The sequence below is a fragment of the Oncorhynchus masou genome, chromosome 9, assembly GCF_036934945.1.
Source record: "Oncorhynchus masou masou isolate Uvic2021 chromosome 9, UVic_Omas_1.1, whole genome shotgun sequence".
NCBI lineage: Eukaryota > Metazoa > Chordata > Actinopteri > Salmoniformes > Salmonidae > Oncorhynchus > Oncorhynchus masou.
In genome coordinates, this window is record NC_088220.1 from 43,990,142 (window position 1) to 44,011,182 (window position 21,041).

The 21,041-nt window shown below is 43.1% G+C and overlaps 1 protein-coding gene across 6 annotated transcripts in view; it reads right to left on the minus strand.

Annotated features, from left to right (window-relative positions):
- prom1a (prominin 1a) overlaps positions 1–21,041 on the minus strand; it is a 143,926-nt gene that overhangs the window by 32,910 nt on the left and 89,975 nt on the right. For all 6 annotated transcript variants that reach the window (XM_064974085.1, XM_064974084.1, XM_064974083.1 and 3 more), the window contains 11 exons: positions 13,718–13,838; positions 10,773–10,836; positions 10,392–10,481; positions 5,068–5,297; positions 4,815–4,889; positions 4,390–4,453; positions 3,955–4,114; positions 2,311–2,463; positions 1,966–2,089; positions 1,746–1,849; positions 777–861 (listed from right to left, as the gene is read on the minus strand). In XM_064974085.1, the coding sequence (XP_064830157.1) occupies positions 777–861; positions 1,746–1,849; positions 1,966–2,089; positions 2,311–2,463; positions 3,955–4,114; positions 4,390–4,453; positions 4,815–4,889; positions 5,068–5,297; positions 10,392–10,481; positions 10,773–10,836; positions 13,718–13,838 (1,270 nt within the window). The remainder of the gene's footprint in view (positions 1–776; positions 862–1,745; positions 1,850–1,965; positions 2,090–2,310; positions 2,464–3,954; positions 4,115–4,389; positions 4,454–4,814; positions 4,890–5,067; positions 5,298–10,391; positions 10,482–10,772; positions 10,837–13,717; positions 13,839–21,041) is intronic.

Below are 21,041 nucleotides of genomic sequence, written 5' to 3' on the forward strand. Positions count from 1 at the left end.
TGAGGAGTTTTTTTTAAGCCTCAAGCGACACAAATCTTCAGCAGCAAAGAACCTCATTAAAAACCAGAGGCTGTAGCATTCAAATAGAAAACATGACAATACGTTATCATTATATTTGAATGTGCTCCATGTAAAAATTGGCAGGTGAAATCAGTATAAAAAAAGACACGAAAATGAACATAGGAAGAACTGTAAATACAGCCAATTTGTGTAATGTACTGTAACTTAGGCTACACTAGCCAGCTCAACTCTATTGCTAGTCCGTACAATAACAGAAGCAAGATGATCTTGCCAGCTGGCTGACTAATACAGAATGGTCCGGTTGGTTGACACTACACAGCCTGGCATCACGTCAAGGAAGTCCCAATGATACAAGCTGAGGTAATGGTGAAGGAATCCTAATGCTACAGATCACTAGCCTGCTCTTTGTTTTGGCAAGGATAACAGCATTTAGCTAATGTTAATGAATCACCATTAGGAAATAGAGTGTTAGTTTGTAATCTCCTGGGTCTGCTGCACACCGCAAGACTGTGTTTGCCTGCTGAGCTAAAACCTAGGCATTGGATTCACTCAACGAGCTGACATGACTCTTCAGGCCTCAGTGTTTTCATTTGGACTATTGCGTTGGTTACATTGTACCCGGCAAGCTAAACCAAGCGCAAGTATTAGAAAGTACTCGGTATGTAAGCCCAGGTCAGACTAGGTGTGAGTTTGACTTTCATGCACAGGTATGCAGAATGCAGTACAGTGAGTGCACACTGCATGTGAATACTGACCAGGCTAGAGTTTAGGAAGGGTGTGACATTGAAGACTTTGTCCAGGCGCATGGCAGAGTAAATACCTCTGTTCTCCTTGCAATTACTGAGAGAGAACAAGAGAGGGAGAAAAGAGAGAGAGAATGAATCATCGTCACATGTCCATTCATACATTGTTTTTGGTTAACTTGCTCTCTCGGCCGCCATCCGGTGAATGAATTTGGAACCTCATACACTCTCCTTAACTCCGTATTGCTGCCTTCCAGTCATTTTACTCACAAGTCACTAATAGAGAGCTTTTCCAAAGCAATAAAAGTCAGCATGGCTTTCCCATTTGTACACATTCAAGGGTGCAAGGGTAAAGTAAGAGTAAAGGAATTCCTATGGTCATGTCTGTACACACTATCTCATGGGTCACTTTTTGACTGGGCAGGAGTAGCATAGGCAACTAAACTATATTTAAGCAAATAATATAGTAGTATGTAGTATAGAACAAGGCAGTTAACCCACTGTTCCTAAGCCGTCATTGAAAATAATAATTTGTTCTTAACTGACTTGCTTCAAATAAATATTGTCATATGGCTTTCAGCCAATCAGCAACTAGGGCTCGAACAACCCTGTTTCTAATAGGGAATACAACGTGATGGTCTTACAACACAGATTTGCTGCCTGTTCTAATCGAGAGATGATGAAAGTTGATGAAATCTAGGCCGGAAAGAAACCTCAAGCATTAAATCCCTCTCCCTAGTTTCAATCTTTTAAATAATTTACTAAGCAATGTCAGAGAGAATGTGAGGAGACTCCTGTGACATTTATTCCAGTCAAAAAATACCACAAAACAGAAATAGCTAGTGTTATCATCTAGTTCGATTCATAAGTAATCAATATAGTTCTCCAGTAGGTCTATGTAAAACATAAATCACCACTAGAACACACAGAGATGAATCCCCAGCAGGAAGTGGTACATACATACATCCTGTAAAGTATTACCTGTAGAGACTCTCCACTGTGAGATCCAGGTCTGAGTCGTTGTACATGTACCCTGGGATGAAGTTCCTCCACTCAGGGTTCACCAGGTGAGGAGTGTCCAAAACCTGGGACACAAATGACTAGTAAGACCATCATTCAGTTTCGCGACCATTATTATACAGCAAGACCATTTACAATACCTAGACAGTCTCACATTAAGAGTTACCACATCATAACTTGCCTTGAAGAGCTGCTTGGTGTGGAAGGGCTCGCAGACCAGCTTCTCCAAGTTGCCTCCGACCAGAAAGGTGGCGGTCACCACTCCCATCAGTATCCAGGAGAAGAGGAAGCTGAAGCCCACACCGCTGTGGAGAGACACGCATAGACAGACAGATGCCCAGCCAACCAGTCAGTCAGCCAGAGAAACAGCCTGTCAGCTGGCCACAATTTGTCATTTATTTTTTATTTTACCAGGTATGTTGACTGAGAACACATTCTCATTTACAGCAACGGCCTGGGGAATAGTTACAGGGGAGAGGAGGGGGATGAATGAGCCAATTGTACAGCCTGCCAGCCTACTACTCACGCCATAAGCAGGGTGCCGCCGGTGTTGGAGACACAGCCCCGTGTGGTGGGGGAGGCGTGCTTGTCATAGCCTATGGTGCCACACAGTATGGCCAGGAAGTTGAAAGCAAGGATGAGAACCACCATGCAGCACAGGCCAATACAGCAAATCCACCTGTAGAGAAACCCTGGAGTCAGTACACCATGACGAGTAACGATGGATAATAACGATGGAGCTCCAGACTACGTTCAGGTAGAGGTCTGGGTAGAGGTCTGCACGGGACTGATTCCTTCATCCCGCTCCAGAAGCTTTTCACATGGCTCCCTCAGCTTTTCATACCGCACCTGCCGGCTCCCGCTAACCTCTTGTCCGACTCCCACCCGCTCCCACAAGAACTGATCCCGAGCCTGACCGTAGTCCCGCAATGTTATTGTAGATGTATGAGATGCTGCTAGCTTTGCAGCCCCCGGTCTCAGATCAAAATGCAAAAATAGCCTAATAAATAGGTTAAATTACCAGATATTCACACCAGGCCAATTATATTACACTATTGGTATTATTGGGTATATCAGCCAATAGGCTAGACCTACAGTAGTTTGAAAGAAAGCAGAGTTGGGGTTGAAATTAAAATAGGAGCGCACAAGATTTAAGCTAAGTTTTGCATAACTTTTAGGAGCGGCACGGTCTGCAGACAGAGTAAAATAAATGTGTTATCAATGTTGATTTCCAGTCAATGTCGGAGCATAAACTATAGCCTATCCTATTTAGGAAGGTGATTCCCTTGGAACGACAACTGTCCCGTGGTCCGTATTTCTCCGCCCATGCAGCCTACAGGCTATTTACTGAGGCCACACATTGGGTATACACACAGTTGATCTCGCACACACAACAAAAGAGAGGAGGGGTAGGTTATTGAACTTGAAGCAACAAAAATGTGGCTATTCATTTGTGAATATTTTGCGACAAATAGTTGCTCTTAATAGGCTACAATAGATACAGATTTGCAGGCATAGACAAATTAATGTGTTATCAACAGGGTATTTACTTCCAGTCAATGTCGGAGCTTTAGCCTACCACTGGGAAGTACATTTCTCCGCACACGCAGCCGACTTCATCGATACCACACATAAGGCACATTTGATCTCGCACGCCCAACAAAAGAGAGGCGAGGTAGGCTGAACCTGAAGCAGCAACAAAAATGCTCTCGACCCCAAGTAGTCTGTCTGACCGCCTGCTCCCGCCCGCAGCATGAAAAATGCATGGCGGCATCACAACGCTCTCTGTCGCGGCCTGTAGGTTCCATGGGCACCCAGCGCCAACGCAGCCCCCCATCTCAGGGCTCAATCAAATGTAATGGGTGTAATAAGCACAGCTGGTCAAAGAGGGCAACATCAGGAGGCCATGTATGCGTGGGCAGGTCCAGCGTATACTTAAAAGATAACTGACTGAACAAACTCCTGATTCATTATTACATTATGTCACAGTGACCTCTGCTGCTTGGAATGATGCAATAACTCCCGACGATGTTCAGTAAAAACAGAAATGTATTTGTTCTAAAACTCTGAGCACATCGTGGGCCCCGGTCAAAAGTAGTACACTGTATAGGGAATAGGGTGCCATTTGGGACGCCCTGTTTGTGAAGCGAGGCCCAGTTCCCGATTGTACCTGTAGAAGTCGATCTGGTCGATCTCGGGGTAGGAGTCTTCTATCTTGGAGTGTGTGTGACTAATGAAGTTGGTGAAGTTGGCCATAGTGCTGTGTACAGGGAACACCTTGGAGAAGCTGCTGATGTTGGTGCCGATGATGTCCAACATGCCCCGGGCTCCTGGGAGAGAGGGAGGGAGAGGCATTGGTGAATTAATGGAGTAATACAACCTTATATTTTGGGGTACTGGGGTAAGACCGTTCAGGTGTAGGTCATTAATTGGAATATGGCAATTGGTCTTATTGGGCTTTACGTTCAATGAGTATTCATACCATACATGACTTGACTGATTTGGTAATGCAAAGTTGAACACTCAAAATGATATAACCCTTCATATAGTTTATTCTGAAACTTTTTAGGAGCATTACATGAGGTTAAAGAGAGATGCCACTCACCCTCGAATACGTTCCTCATCTGGTCACTCACCATGCCTGGAGTGTCATTGAATGAGGAGTAGCCCTGTTTGGACGAGAAAGTACAGGTGTGGGATCTTAATTTGATGACCCTGTTGTTGCAAGAAAAAATGTATTTGAGGTATAAAAGAGGCTTGAAGTTTGTAATTTCCACTTTAAAATGTTAGACTTGACTCGTACTAACTAAAAATGTATCGACCCCCAACAAAAATGTAAATTCATTATAATCCACACAATACTTCACATTTCCTGTTGCTGCAGGATTATTTTCCTGCTGTGAGAAACTGGTCATTAAGATTCCACATCCATAGAAAGGCACGTCTGCGACAGTATCACAAATATATATTTTTATAAATGTCACAACTTCCAATTTTAACCTAAAGCTTTTGCAACATTTCTAGACTCACCTTTTGAATGATATTGCTGAGGTCCGTTTTCATCAATTGATTCACACTTTCCAGCTGATTGTTCATATCAGGTAACTGCAGCACATCACAGACAGCACACACTTACAACGCGATTTTCCTCAGGCAGCGCAGCACACACAATGGGCAAAAACACATTTTAAATAGACCAGATGGCAAATAGTATATTGCTATATAAATCAAAATATTGCTGTATGACTATTATTATCATCTTCAATAAAGCGGGCCAACATACCCGGGTGAAGTTGGCGCTGACATGGAGCTGTGCCAGGGAGCTACGGATGGAGAGGCAGAGCTGGGCGGTGGTGGCGTCTGAGTCCTCGTCGTTGCAGCCCGGGTCGTTGAGGGTTCTATTGAGGCTGAAGCGCACCAGGCTCAGGTTGAAGTGGAGCTTCCCTGTCGCCTCCTGGAGAACCTCCAGAGACATACTCACGTTCTCCAGGGCGTCTTTGGTCTCCCGCATGGCTTGGGATGGGGACGGGGTAGAATGGAGAGGTGGTAAGTGTGTGTGAGAGTGCATTATAGAGACACTCACACACACAAAAATGTACAAGGCATAGTCACAAAAACACTCAATGTATGCACACGCAAGTACATACACACAAACCAAATACACACACACACACACACACACACACACACACACATGCACAGTCATACCCTAGCTGTGATTATACACACACACACAAAAACACACATTCACACAGGGGCAGCAATTAGAATTGAACAGCTGAACAATAGTTGCAGGTTCAATCCACTGTTGGAGCAAGATTGGAACGTGGAAGGCCATAAACTTAATATATTCATATCGAGTCATAATTAAGATGGCACGCAAGGTAGGTTTGTACAGTTACAAATACAGTGGCAAGAAAAAGTGTGTGACCCCTTTGGAAATACCTGGATTCCTGCATAAATTGGTCATAACATTTGATCTGATCTTCATCTAGGTCACAACAATAGACAAACACAGTCTTATTAAACTAATAACACACAAACAATTATAGGTTTTCATGGCTTTATTGAACACACCGTGTAAACATTCACAGTGCAGGGTGGGAAAAGTATGTGAACCATTGGATTTAATAACTGGTTGACCCTCCTTTGGCAGAAATAACCTCAAACCAAACGTTTTCTGTAGTTGCGGATCAGGAGCAATTTTGGACCTTTACAAAATGGTTTCAGTTTGGCAATATTCTTGGGATGTCTGGTGTGAACTGATCTCTTAAGATCATGCCACAGCAGCTCAATCGGGTTGAGGTCAGGACTCTGACTGGGCCACACTAGAAGGTGTCTTTTCTTCTGTTGATGCCATTCTGTTGTTGAATTACTTCTGTGTTTTGGGTCGTTTGCATCACTCAACTTCTGTTGAGCTTCAATTGGCGGACAGATAGCCTTACATTCTCCTGCAAAATGTCTTGAAAAACTTGGGAATTCATTTTTCCGTAGAATGATAGCAAGCTGTCCAGGCCCTGAGGCAGCAAAGCAGCCCTAAACCATGATGCTCCCTCCACCATACTTTACAGTGTAGGTGGGGCTTTGATATTGGTGTACTGTGCCTTCATTTCTCCACACATAGTGTTGGGTGTTCCTTCCGAACAACTCAACTGTAGCTTCATCTGTCCACAGAATATTTTGCCAGTAGCGCTGTGGAACATCCAGGTGCACTTTTGCAAACTTCAGACGTGCAGCATTGTTTTTTTTGGACAGCAGTGGCTTCTTCCATGGTGTCCTCCCATGAACACAATTCTTGTTTCGTGTTTTACGTATCGTAAATTCATCAACAGAGATGTTAGCATGTTCCAGAGATTTCTGTAAGTCTTTAGCTGACACTAGGATTATTCTTAACCTCATTGAGCATTCTGAACTGTGCTTTTGCAGTCATCTTTGCAGGATGGCCACTCCTAGGGAGAGTAGCAACTGAACTTCCTCCATTTGTAGACAATTTGTCTTACCGTGGACTGATGAACATCAAGGCTTTTAGAGATACTTTTGGAACCCTTTCCAGTTTTATGCAAGTCTACATTTCTTCTGAGATATCTTTTGTTCGAGGCATGGTTCACATCAGGCAATGCTTCTTGTGAATAGCAAACTCACATTTTGTGAGTGTTTTTTATAGGGCTCTAAACAACATCTCCAATCTCGTCTCATTGATTGGACTCCAGGTTAGCTGACTCCTGACTCCAATTAGCTTTTGGAGAAGTCATTAGCCAATGGGTTCACATACTTTTTCCAACTTACACTGTGAATGTTTAAATGATATATTCAATATAGACAAGAAAAAGACAATAATGTGTGTGTTATTAGTTTAAGCACACTATGTTTGTCTATTGTTGTGACTTAGATGAAGATCAGATCAAATTTGATGACCAATTTATGCAGAAATCCAGGTAATTCCAAACTTTTTCTTGGCACTGTATATTGTAGACACACAAGGATGCCTCGTGATTTAGCCTGGTCCCAGATCTGTTTGTGCTGTCTTGCGATCTTCTATGGCCATTGTCATACCAATGGTACAAACTGATCTTGGACCAGGCTACAATTGGCTCAAGAGCCAGGAATACCACAAGGGGACCAATCACAAGAGTGACACCAGGGTGATGTCTCAAGATTACAAGGCCAGGGATCACAAGGTCAGGGTTTATTTACTGTTACCTTTAATGGCCCTCTCCACTTTGACTTTATGACAAAAAAGTAAAAAGGAAAGAAAAGGATGTCTACTTAAGTGATTAAAGTTGTAGTACGCCATGTTACGAGCTAAGTAACAAGATCTTTCTATAAGAACTACAATACTACTCTATATTGTTTATATACAGTGCATTCGGAAAGTATTCAGAGCCCTTGATTTTTTCTTTTACAGCCTTATTCTAAAATGGATTTTTAAAAATCTCCTCATCAATCTAAACACCATACCCCATCAAGATGAAATGAAAACAGGTTTTCAGAAACTTTTGCAAATGTATTAAAAATAAAAAACAGAAATACCTTATTTACACAAGTATTCAGACCCTTTGCTATGAGACTCGAAATTGAACTCAGGTGCATCCTGTTTCCATTGATCATCTTTGAGATGTTTCTACAACTTGATTCGAGTCCACCTGTGGTAAATCCAATTGAATGAACATGATTTGGAAAGGCACACACTTGTCTATATAAGTCCCAAAGTTGACAGTGCATGTCAGAGCAAAAACCACAGATCTGGGGAAGGGTACCAAAACATTTAAGCAGCATTGAAGGTCCCCAAGAACACAGTGTCCTCCATCATTCTTAAATGGAAGAAGTTTGGAACCACCAAGACTCTTCCTAGAGCTGGCCACCTGGCCAGACTGAGCAATCGTGACCGATGGTCTTCATAGTTCTTCTGTGGAGATGAGAGATCCTTCCAGAAGGACAACCATCTCCACAGAACTCCATCAATCATGCCTTTATGGTAGTGGCCAGACAGTAAAAGGCACATGATAGCCCACATGGAGTTTTTGTCAAAAGGCACCTAAAGGACTCTCAGACCATGAGAAACAAGATTCTCTGGTCTGACGAAACCAAGATTGAACTCTTTGGCCTGAATGCCAAGTGTCACATCTGAAGGAAAACTGGCATCATCCCTACGGTGAAGCATGGTCGTGGCAGCATCATGCTGTGGGGATGTTTTTCAGCGGCAGGGTCTGTCTGGGAGACTAGTCAGGTTTGAGGGAAAGATGAACAGAGCAAAATACAGAGTGATCCTTGATGAAAACCTGCTCCAGAGCGCTCAGTCTCTGAATGTCCTTGAGTGGCCCAGCCAGAAACCGGACTTGAATCCGATTGAACATTTCTGAAGAGATCTGAAAATAGCTGTGCAGCGACGCTCCCCATCCAACTTGACAGAGCTTGAGAGGATCTGCAGAGAAGAATGGGAGAAACTCCCCAAATACAGGTGTGTCAAGCATGTAGTGTCATACCCAATAATACTCAAGGCTGTAATTGCTGCCAAATGTGCTTCAACAAAGTGCTGCGTAGAGGGTCTGAATACTTATGTAAATGTGATAATTCCATTTTTTGTAATACATAAAACAATTCAAACGCTGTTGCTTTGTCATTATGGGGTATTGTGTGTAGATTGATGAGGGGAAAAACCAAATTAATCCATTTTAGAAGGGGTCTGCATACTATCAGAATGCACTATATATATACACTGAGTGTACAAAACCTTAGGAACACCTTTCTAAAATTGAGTTGCACCCCCTTTTGCCCTCAGAACAGCCTCAGTTCGTCAGGGCATGTACTCTAAAATGTGTCGAAAGCGTTCCACAGGGATGCTGGATTTCTTTATAATAACAGCTTCATCTCAATTCTAGTCAGGTTTTAGAGGCAAGCATAGTACAATTACTGTGGTAACCAATGTTGTAGGTGATGTTGTAGAGGCTCAGGACTGTGTTTCCCTTTTTATTGATTTGTTGAAGGTCTTTGACATTGTTGACCATGCCCTGCTGTTGTATAAACTTAAAAAAGGTTGGTTTAAGTGTTGAAGCATTGGATTGGTACTGACAGAACACAGTGTGTAGCACAGCCAGGTTATGAAATCTGAGTTTCGAAGGATTACGAAATGAGTTGCCCAGGGCTCAATTTTTGGTCCGATCCTTTTTAAGGTGTATATAAATTATATAGGGAATACTGTTGATTGCACTGATAACTTGACCAAGAAATGGAAGTTGAAATTCGATTTTTATTTTAGCAACAAATCTTGCTCTTCAATGTCAGGCAGAAAGGATCTTGTTCAAAGCATTTTCCTATTGGTGCTGGATTATGGTGATATTGTCTCTATGCAGGCCACGGCAAGTACCTTAAAAACTCTGGACACAGTGTATCATGGTGCTTTAAAATGTATCACAAATGCTAGATCACTCACCGATCACTGTGAATTGCATGCTATGGTGCAATGGAACTTTCTCTCCACCAGGAGGCTAAAGCCCTGGTATACCTTCGTACACAAAGCATTGATGGGACAACTCCCTTTCTATCTCTGTTCCTTACTGACCAGATCAGTCACTCGATGCAGTCTTTGTTCACAGTCGCTGCTGTTCTTGTCTGTTCCTAAGGCTAGAACTGAGATGAGGAAAGCCTTATTTTTCCCATAATGCCCTTCATCCTGGCGCATGCTTCAAAAGATATTCAAGTTAAGGAGTTAGTGTCCTTGCCTGTTTTAAGACTCTGATCGACGCAACTTGTTTTTGATAGTTGCAGTTATTTTGAATCGTCTACCGTATCTGCAACTTGTGACACTTTGTCTTCTGTGTGTATTTGTATTTTTTTGTAATATTTTATGTACATGCTGCTATTTCCCTGTTTGGCTTTCTTGCATGTCTCCCTCGCAAAATATATTTTTTAACCTCATTGGTTCTTACCTGGTTAAATAAAGGTTAAGTAATAAATAAATACAATAATGTTTTGTACACTCAGGGTATTCTTAAAAGATCCTCATAACTTGTGTCCAATTTGAGGACAGCATTGTCAGTGTGGTAGAGAATAAAAACAATGACAGCATCGGTCTGAAAGAGGAAATGATATCATAAGTACAGGACATACCACCAGCCATACGGAGCGCTCCGTCCATTGCAGGACAGACCTCTTTCCCCAATTCCTCATGAATCTTCCCTCCAAGCAGAGGACCCACATCTGAGGATGGGGAAATAGCATCATTATGTATTCGGGCTAGGGTCAATTCCATTTGAATTCAGGACGTAAATAGATGTTAAATTTCCAATTTCTCTCACAGAAAAGCAATGGAGAAGAATTGGAATTGCAGTTGACATCCTCAATCGACAGAATTGAAATGAAATTGGACCACAACTCTGTTATGTATCTACTTAACGTTCAATATGCTGTTAAATTGATATGGCCATAGAGTTTTGTGCAGTAGACTGAACAGAGACAATATGGAAACGTGGCCTCAGGCGCTGTACTTACTATCCAAGTCAGAAATGACTTTGTTCTTGGCAGTGGCGTATTGTGCTATTAGATAATCAACTTGCTGTGAAAAAAAGAGCAGAATAAAGTCACAGAAATTGAGACACGTGAGTCTGTTTTTTTGTCTGAGATTATTTGTTGTTGTTTTTTTGTCCGAGATTGTGTTACTCTGTCAATTTCTCTCACACATCTCACACATACCCACACACCTATTACAGTATGTACCCATGCACCTATTACTGTATGTACGCACGCACCTATTACAGTATGTACCCACTCACCTATTACTGTGTGTACCCACGCACCTATTACTTTATGTACCCACGCACCTATTACTGTATGTACCCACGCACCTATCACTGTATGTACGCACGCACCTATCACAGTATGTACCCACGCACCTATTACTGTGTGTACCCACGCACCTATTACTGTATGTACCCACGCACCTATTACTGTATGTACCCACGCACCTATTACTGTATGTACCCACACACCTATTACAGTATGTACCCACGCACCTATTACTGTATGTACCCACGCACCTATTACAGTATGTACCCACGCACCTATTACTGTATGTACGCACGCACCTATTACTGTATGTACCCACGCACCTATTACTGTATGTACCCACGCACCTATTACAGTATGTACCCACGCACCTATTACTGTATGTACCCACGCACCTATTACAGTATGTACCCACGTACCTATTACTGTGTCTACCCACGCACCTATTACTGTATGTACCCACGCACCTATTACTGTATGTACCCACGCACCTATTACTGTATGTACCCACGCACCTATTACTGTATGTACGCACGCAGCTATTACAGTATGTACCCACGCACCTATTACTGTGTGTACCCACGTACCTATTACTGTATGTACCCACACACCTATTACTGTATGTACCCACGCACCTATTACTGTATGTACCCACGCACCTATTACTGTATGTACCCACGCACCTATTACTGTATGTACCCACGCACCTATTACTGTATGTACCCACACACCTATTACTGTATGTACCCACGCACCTATTACTGTATGTACCCACACACCTATTACTGTATGTACCCACGCACCTATTACTGTATGTACCCACACACCTATTACTGTATGTACCCACGCACCTATTACTGTATGTACCCACGCACCTATTACTGTATGTACCCACACACCTATTACTGTATGTACCCACGCACCTATTACTGTATGTACCCACGCACCTATCACTGTATGTACCCACGCACCTATTACTGTATGAACCCACGCACCTATCACTGTATGTACCCACGCACCTATTACTGTATGTACCCACGCACCTATTACTGTATGTACCCACGCACCTATTACTGTATGTACGCACGCACCTATTACTGTATGTACGCACGCACCTATTACTGTATGTACCCACACACCTATTACTGTATGTACCCACGCACCTATTACTGTATCTACCCACGCACCTATTACTGTATGTACGCACGCACCTATTACTGTATGTACCCACGCACCTATTACTGTATGTACCCCCGCACCTATTACTGTATCTACCCACGCACCTATTACTGTATGTACCCACGCACCTATTACTGTATGTACCCACGTACCTATTACTGTATGCACCCACGCACCTATTACTGTATGTACCCACGCACCTATTACTTTATGCACCCACGCACCTACTACTGTATGTACCCACGCACCTATTACTGTATGTACCCACGCACCTATTACTGTATGTACGCACGCACCTATTACTGTATGTACCCACGCACCTATTACTGTATGTACCCACGCACCTATTACTGTATCTACCCACGCACCTATTACTGTATGTACCCACGCACCTATTACTGTATGTACCCACGCACCTATTACTGTATCTACCCACGCACCTATTACTGTATGTACCCACGCACCTATTACTGTATGTACCCACGTACCTATTACTGTATGCACCCACGCACCTATTACTGTATGTACCCACGCACCTATTACTGTATGCACCCACGCACCTACTACTGTATGTACCCACGCACCTATTACTGTATGTACCCACGCACCTATTACTGTATGTACGCACGCACCTATTACTGTATGTACCCACGCACCTATTACTGTATGTACCCACACACCTATTACTGTATCTACCCACGCACCTATTACTGTATGTACCCACGCACCTATTACTGTATGTACCCACGTACCTATTACTGTATGCACCCACGCACCTATTACTGTATGTACCCACGCACCTATTACTGTATGCACCCACGCACCTACTACTGTATGTACCCACGCACCTATTACTGTATGCACCCACGCACCTACTACTGTATGTACCCACGCACCTATTACTGTATGTACCACGCACCTATTACTGTATGTACGCACGCACCTATTACTGTATGTACCCACGCACCTATTACTGTATGTACCCACGCACCTATTACTGTATCTACCCACGCACCTATTACTGTATGTACCCACGCACCTATTACTGTATGTACCCACGTACCTATTACTGTATGCACCCACGCACCTATTACTGTATGTACCCACGCACCTATTACTGTATGCACCCACGCACCTATTACTGTATGTACCCACGCACCTATTACTGTATGTACCCACGCACCTATTACTGTATGCACCCACGTACCTATTACTGTATGTACACACACACCTATTACTGTATGTACCCACGCACCTATTACTGTATGAACCCACGCACCTATTACTGTATGTACCCACGCACCTATTACTGTATGTACCCACGCACCTATTACTGTATGTACGCACCAACCCCTTTGAGAAGCATACAATATACATTTAATCTAACCATCTCTTACATTCTCCACTTAGCCTTGTGTGTGTGCACACCTACAGAAATACTGTCATTGCAGCTATGGTAAAAAAAGCTGTACCATTGGTGTCTCGTTGGTAAAACTCTGCAGGTCCCTCAGGTTGCTACTGACCAATCTCCTCATGCCTTTGAGCTGTGAGCTCAGGTTCTGGTTCGCTGCATACGCACACAGTACTCCAGCCCTGCGGACAAACAAGAAATACAACCACACAGAACATTAAAAGAGATGTAGGCTAGCACACACCAAAATAAGAGCATTTGAAATATTGTAATCCAGATATTCAAAGCTTTATGGCTGCAATTAAATCTAGAATCGGCTTCCTATTTCGCAACAAAGCCTCCTTCACTCTTGCTGCCAAACATACCCTCGTAAAACTGACTATCCTACCGATCCTTGACTTCGGCGATGTCACTTACAAAATAGCCTCCAACACTCTACTCAGCAAACTTGATGTAGTCTATCACAATGCCATCTGTTTTGTCACCAAAGCCCCATGTACTACCCACCACTGCGACCTGTATGCTCTCGTTGGCTGACCCTCGCTACATATTCGTCGCCAAACCCACTGGCTCCAGGTCATCTATAAGTCTATGCTAGGTATTGCCCCGCCTTATCTCAGCTCACTGGTCACCACAGCAACACCCACCTGTAGCATGTGCGCCAGCGCCTTTCCTTCCAGTTCTCTGCTGCCAATGACAGGAACGAATTACAAAAATCACTGAAGCTGGAGACTTATATTTCCCTCACTAACTTTAAGCATCAGTTGTCAGAGCAGCTTACCGATCACTGTACCTGTACACAGCCAATCTGTAAATAGCACACCCAACTACCTCATCCCCATTTGTTACTTATCCTCTTGCTCTTTTTTCGCCTATCTATGGCCTATTCACCTATCCTATTTATTTCCTTACCTCCCTACTCTTCTACATTTGCACACACTGTACATAGATATTTATATTGTGTTATTGACTGCACGTTTGTTTATGTGTAACTCTGTGTTGTTGTTTTTGTCAAACTGCTTTGCTTTATCTTGGCCAGGTCGCAGTTGTAAATGAGAACTTGTTCTCAACTGGCCTACCTGGTTAAATAAAGGTTAAATATATATATATATATATTTTAATTACACAGGCAGCCCAATTCTGTTATTTTCCCACTAATTGCTCTTTTGACCCAACAGATCAGCTCTTTTTCCAAAAATTGGGCTAAAGATCAGAATTGGGTTGCCGGTGTAAATGCAGTCTTTATATGCTTATGATTATGTTGAAAGGCAATTAATGTCAAACTTTTGTTCACACCTTCTGTCTATACAGTTATGAATCCTGGACAGAACTCTAATCAGTTTACAAATAACACAAATAATCATTGGAGTTGAAACATACTTTGAACTAGGGCATGGAGCCAGCTAATGACTGTACATGATGTCCTGTCATCTATTGCCTTTATTGCTTCGCATTATTTTGATTGTTTGTATGTGTTGTATTGTATGCACCACTCCACACAGAAGTTTGGGGGTGGAGGGCAATTAAGTTGTTTGGATTTGAATGTCCATCTCTCCTTGGCCACATAGCCAACCATTATGACATCACCTGCTTCAGAAAGATTTATTCGCCGTGGAAACCATCAATAACATTCTAAAATCCACAACATTCTAGAAACAGAATCAACATTCCCCCCATAAACACTTTCACCTTCTGAGAAGACAGGTCGTTTTGAGACAATCTGTGTACCTTTTTATTGCTAAAATGTCGCTGCATCTGTATAATGATGGCTACGAGTCTGACTCCCACTATCAGCCTGACCAGGGCTACGACTCAGGCTTTGAATCTGAATTGGAGTCAGAAGACCCGTTAGAAGAGTCCAGAGAAGTGGGCCTCTTCATCGAGCCCACACCCTCCTCATCCTCAGATCAAGATCAGGTCCGTGAAGTCCCAGTGGCCAGGACCCATGCCCTAAGGGCTGAGGTGGACCAGGCAGTGGCCCTGGCCACGGACCCTGTGGACCTGGAGGTCATGGTGGGCGAGCACAATGAGATTCTCCAGAGCTCCGGCCCTGAGATCACCAGAGCACCTGTCTGTCTCATACTTGCCCCTCAGGTGGTTCCATCGTGGGTCACCTGGTTTAGAAGCAGAGAGGCAGAACCAGAAAGCACTCACTCAGCCAGTTCTTTGAGCAATGGCAAGTATAAAATTCCAAGTTTATTAGGAAAACATCATCACATAGAACGTTTTTGAAGACAAATGCTGTCTTTTAAGTGTGACCGATTGTGTGTATTGTCTTTCATTCCGTAGATTATAATGGTTTAGACGTGAAGCGTCAAGAGTCTCCCGTAAGAGATCCGGAAGACCAGAGGGTCCCGCTCACCAAGAGAATGAGAGGATCAGAGGACTCTGACAGTTTCCTGATCCCTAGGTTGCCACCATGGGTCACCTTCAAGAGGACAGGCTGTTTCCAACTAGAAGGCTCATCATGGAAGAAATGGAAGAGGTAGTCTATCCTTTGATCTCTTTATTGTTTTATCTTGTGTTTTTTTCTTTTATATAGACAATACCAGTCAGATGTTTGGACACACATACTCATTCAAGGGTTTTTCTTCATAGTTCTATATTTTCTACATTGTAGAATAATATTGAAGACATCGAAACTATGAAATGACACATATGGAATCATGTAGTCCAAGAAAGTGTTCAACAAATGAAAATATATTTCATATTTGTCACGCCTTGGTCATTGTATTTTGTGTTTTCGTTATATATTTGGTCAGGTCAGGGTGTGACATGGGTTTATATATTGTATTTTCGTATTGGGGTTTGTAGTATTTGGGATTGCGGCTGAGTAGGGGTGTTGTTTAGGTTTGGCTGCCTGAGGCGGTTCTCAATCAGAGTCAGGTAATTCTCGTTGTCTCTGATTGGGAACCGTATTTAGGTAGCCTGGGTTTCACTTTGTATTTCGTGGGTGATTGTTACTGTCTCTGTGTTAGTGTTCATCAGAAAGGCTGTATAGGTTTTTCACTTTCCGTTTGTTGTTTTTGTATTTATAAGTTATTTCATGTATCGTCATTTGTTTCATTAAAAACATGAGTAACCAACACGCTGCATTTCGGTCCGACTTTCTTGCGACAAATGAAGAACGCCGTTACAATATTTTAGATTCTTCAAAGTAGCCACACTTTGCCTTGGTAACAGCTTTGCACACTCTTGGCATTCTCTCAACCAGCTTCACCTGGAATGCTTTTCCAACAGTCTTGAAGGAGTTCCCACATATGCAGTGCACTTGTTGGCTGATTTTCCTTCACTCTGCGGTCCAACTCATCCCAAACCATCTCAATTGGGTTGAGGTCGGGTGATTCTGAAGGCCAGGTCATCTGATGCAGCACTCCATCCCTCTTCTTCTTGGTCAAATAGCCGTTACACAGCCTGGAGGTGTATTTCAGATCATTGTCCTGTTGAAAAACAAATGATAGTCCCACTAAGCGTGAACCAGATGGGATGGCGTATATCGCTGCAGAATGCTGTGGTAGCCATGCTGGTTAATTGTGCCTTAAATTCTAAATAAGTCACTGACAGTGTCACCAGCAAAGCATCCCCACACCATCACACATCTTCCTTCATACTTCACGGTAGGACCTACATATGTTGAGATCATCCGTTCACATACTCCGCGTCTCACAAAGGCACATCGGTTGGAACCAAAAATCAAAAATTTGGACTCATCAGACCAAAGGACAGATTTCCAACGGTCCAATGTCCATTGCTCATTTCTTGGCCCAAGCTGTCCTGGTTCCACCAGGGCCCTAGATAATTTCTTTGTTACTCAGGTGTTGCTTATCATTTCATTTCAGCACCTGGGTCCAACCCCACCTCATCACAGCATGTTTCTGCCACAACATTGACCCAGCAGAGATCAACCAGATTAGAGGTCATAACCTATCAAGGAGCACTTTTGGGAAGACGGCAAGAACAAATCCACGAGACCCTCCGGGCATTCACCGATTCCTTCCATCCACGGCATGCCCCCAATTCAGGAGGAGCCAATGCCCAAGTCTCATCGCCCAGGGCTACAGGCGCCGCTGTAGTTCCTCCAGCGAACCTGCACCAGGAACCCAAGATCCCAGCCCCCTGAGCGGTATGACGGCCACCGGGAGGATGTAAGGGTTTCATCAGCGAACCTTCACCAGGAACCCAAGATCTCAGCCCCCTGAGCGGTATGACGGCCACCCGGGAGGATGTAAGGGTTTCCTCACTCAGTGCTCTCTGGTGTTTGAGCTACAGTCCTCCTCGTTCCACACTGATCGGGCCATGATCGCCTACATCATCTCTCTGCGTCAGGGCTCTGGCGTGGGCAACGGCTTTGTGGGAACAGCAGCCACCATCCGGCAGCTCCATATTAGCCTCTACTGCCGAGCTGCGTCAAGTCTTTGACCACCCAGTCGATGGGCAAGAAGCAGCAAGGCGACTGTTCAGACTCCGCCAAGGGGCCCGATCTCCATCCAAAAAGCCAAGAGGTTGAATGCTCGCCAGGCTGGGTGGGCTCTGTTTTCCAACCAGTTCGATTTCACATTAGCCTATCGCCCGGGATCCAAGAATCATAAAGAAGATGCCCTGTCCCGCCAATACAATGTCTCTAACAAGGAGAGGGACCCCGATAACCTGACCCTGGAAATTCTGGTGGCTCCGCGGCTGGACCCACTCCTGATGGGGCGGGGGTACTGTCGTCATGATTCCTCCTGGCAGCAGAGACCGCCCTAGATACTTTGTTACTCAGGTGTTGCTTACTATTTCATTATGATTTCCCTTTTAAAAGAGGTGTGTTTTCTGTCCTTGTTTGTAGAAGCTTGATTTTGGTTGTCCTGTGTGTTTGTCGCCTGAGTAAGTTTCTAGTCCTTGTGTTTGTTGTTTTTTCAGTATTATTGTGATCCTTCTGTTACCTTATTGTTTTTCAGTAAAGTATTTATGTTCTCCTAAACCATTGATGCCTTGTCTGGTCCATTTGCTGCACCTGGGTCCAACCCCACCTCATCACACAAGCAAGTCTCTCTTTATTATTGGTGTCCTTTAGTAGTGGTTTCTTTGCAGCAATTCGACCATGAAGGCCTGATTTACGCAGTCTCCTCTGAACAGTTGATGTTGGATGTGTCTGTGTCTGTGACCTTCATGTCTTAAGTTAATGATGGACTGTCATTTCTCTTTGCTTATTTGAGCTGTTCTTCCATAATATGTACTTGGTCTTTTACCAAATAGGGCTATCTTCTGTATACCACCCTTACCTTGTCACAACAAAACTGACTGGCTCAAATACGTTAAGAAGGAAATAAATTCCACAAATGAACTTTTAACAAGGCACACCTGTTAATTGAAATGCATTCCAGGTGACTACCTGATGAAGCTGGTTGAGAGAATGCCAAGAGTGTGCACAGCTGTCCTCAAGGCAAAGGGTGGCTATTTTGAAGAATCTCAAATATATTTTGATTGTTTTAATACTTTTTTTTGGTGACATGATTCCATATGTGTTATTTCATAGTTTTGATGTTTTCACTATTAAAAATAAAGAAACCCTCAAATGAGTAGGTGTGTCCAATTTTGACTGGTACTGTATATATATATATTTTTGTGTCTTAGGGAGACTTGAAAGGCACTTAAAATCAAATGTATTATTAGATCAGTTGAGGAGAGTGACATTGCCATTGTCCCAAATGTGACAAGGCCCAAGTATAGGAGAACATGGGAATCAAACCTTTGTCCAGGACGTTCTGAGTCCGTGGGAACCAATCGGAAGAGACAGAGGGTCTGACGAGGACACTGACTCAACTCAACAGATGTCAACCAATCTCAACTGACCTTTAATTGCATTTTGTATCAGTTATAAAATAAATGTACTGTCTTTTTTCTATATTAATAGAAAATAAAAATGTTTTAGATCTGCGATCTGATTTGTCCTTATGATTACTTAAGATTTGAAATCATATATAAACACCATGTAACGTGTCGGTCCCATGTTTCAAGACCTGAAATAAAAAATCCCAGAAATGTTCCATATGCACAAAAAGCTTATTTTTATCCATCCACCTAACAGGTGTGGCATATCAAGAAGCTGATTAAACAACATGATCGTAACACAGGTACACCTTGTGCTGGGGCCAATAAAAGGCCACTCTAAAATGTGCAGTTTTTTCACAGCCATTGAAGAGGAGTGGGACAACATTCCACAGGCCACAATCAACAGCCTGATAACGTCGATGCGAAGGAGATGTGTTGCGCTGCATGAGGCAAATGGTGGTTACACCAGATACTGACTGGTTTTCTGATCCACACCCCAACCTTTTCTATTAAGGTATCTGTAACCAACAGATGCATATTTGTATTCCCAGTCATATGACATCCATAGATTAGGGCCTAATACATTTATTTAAATTGACTTATTTCCTTATATGAGCCGTAACTCAGTAAAATCTTTGAAATTGTTGCATGTTGCGTTTATATTTCTGTACAGTGTAAATAACAACAAATTGTACCTAATAAATTTCTCTTAATACTTTAGCTTCCATAATATGGAATGCGTTCCAGGTGACGACAAACTGCCCATCTCTGCCCATTCACGAAAATGGTTCGCTCCTACAGACAAATCATATTCAAACCAAATCAAGCCTTATTTATACAGCACATTTCAGACTTGGAATGCAAGGCAATGTGCTTTACAGAAAAAAAACAAAAAAACAATGAAAATAAAAGCTGAAATATTTACTACACAACAAACACAAAATAAAAAACTAAAGAATGACAAACTGAACAACTAAAAAGCACTCTAAGGAAAAGCAAAGCTAAAAATGTGTTTTAAGATAAACATTTTAAATATGTCCACAGTTTCAGCTGGGGGCATAATAACTAAAGGCTGCCTCTCCATGCCTCTTGGTCATAGGCTTTGGGACAGTTAAAAGGCCAGTGCCAGAGGACCTGAGTGAGTCACGTGGCCGTGGCTTGCTATATAAAGCAGGCAGACAAGCATCAAGGCACTCAGTTACTGTTTGATTCAACGTTAGAATGGGCAAAACCAGTGACCTAAGCGACTTTGAGTGTGGTATGATCGTCGGTGCCAGGTGCACCGGTTCCAGTATCTCAGAAACGGTCGTCCTCATGGTCTTTTCACACATGACAGTGTCTAGGGTTTACCTAGAATGGTGCAACAAACAAAAAACATCAAGTCAGTGGCAGTCCTGTGGGCGAAAACAGCTCGTTGACAAGAGGTCGAAGGAGAATGGCAAGAATTGTGCAAGCTATCAGGCGGGCCACAAACAGGCAAATAACGGCAACAGTGGTGTGCAGAACGGCATCTCGGAGCGCACAACACGTCGGTCCTTGTCACGGATGGTCTATTGCAACTCCTATCAGCC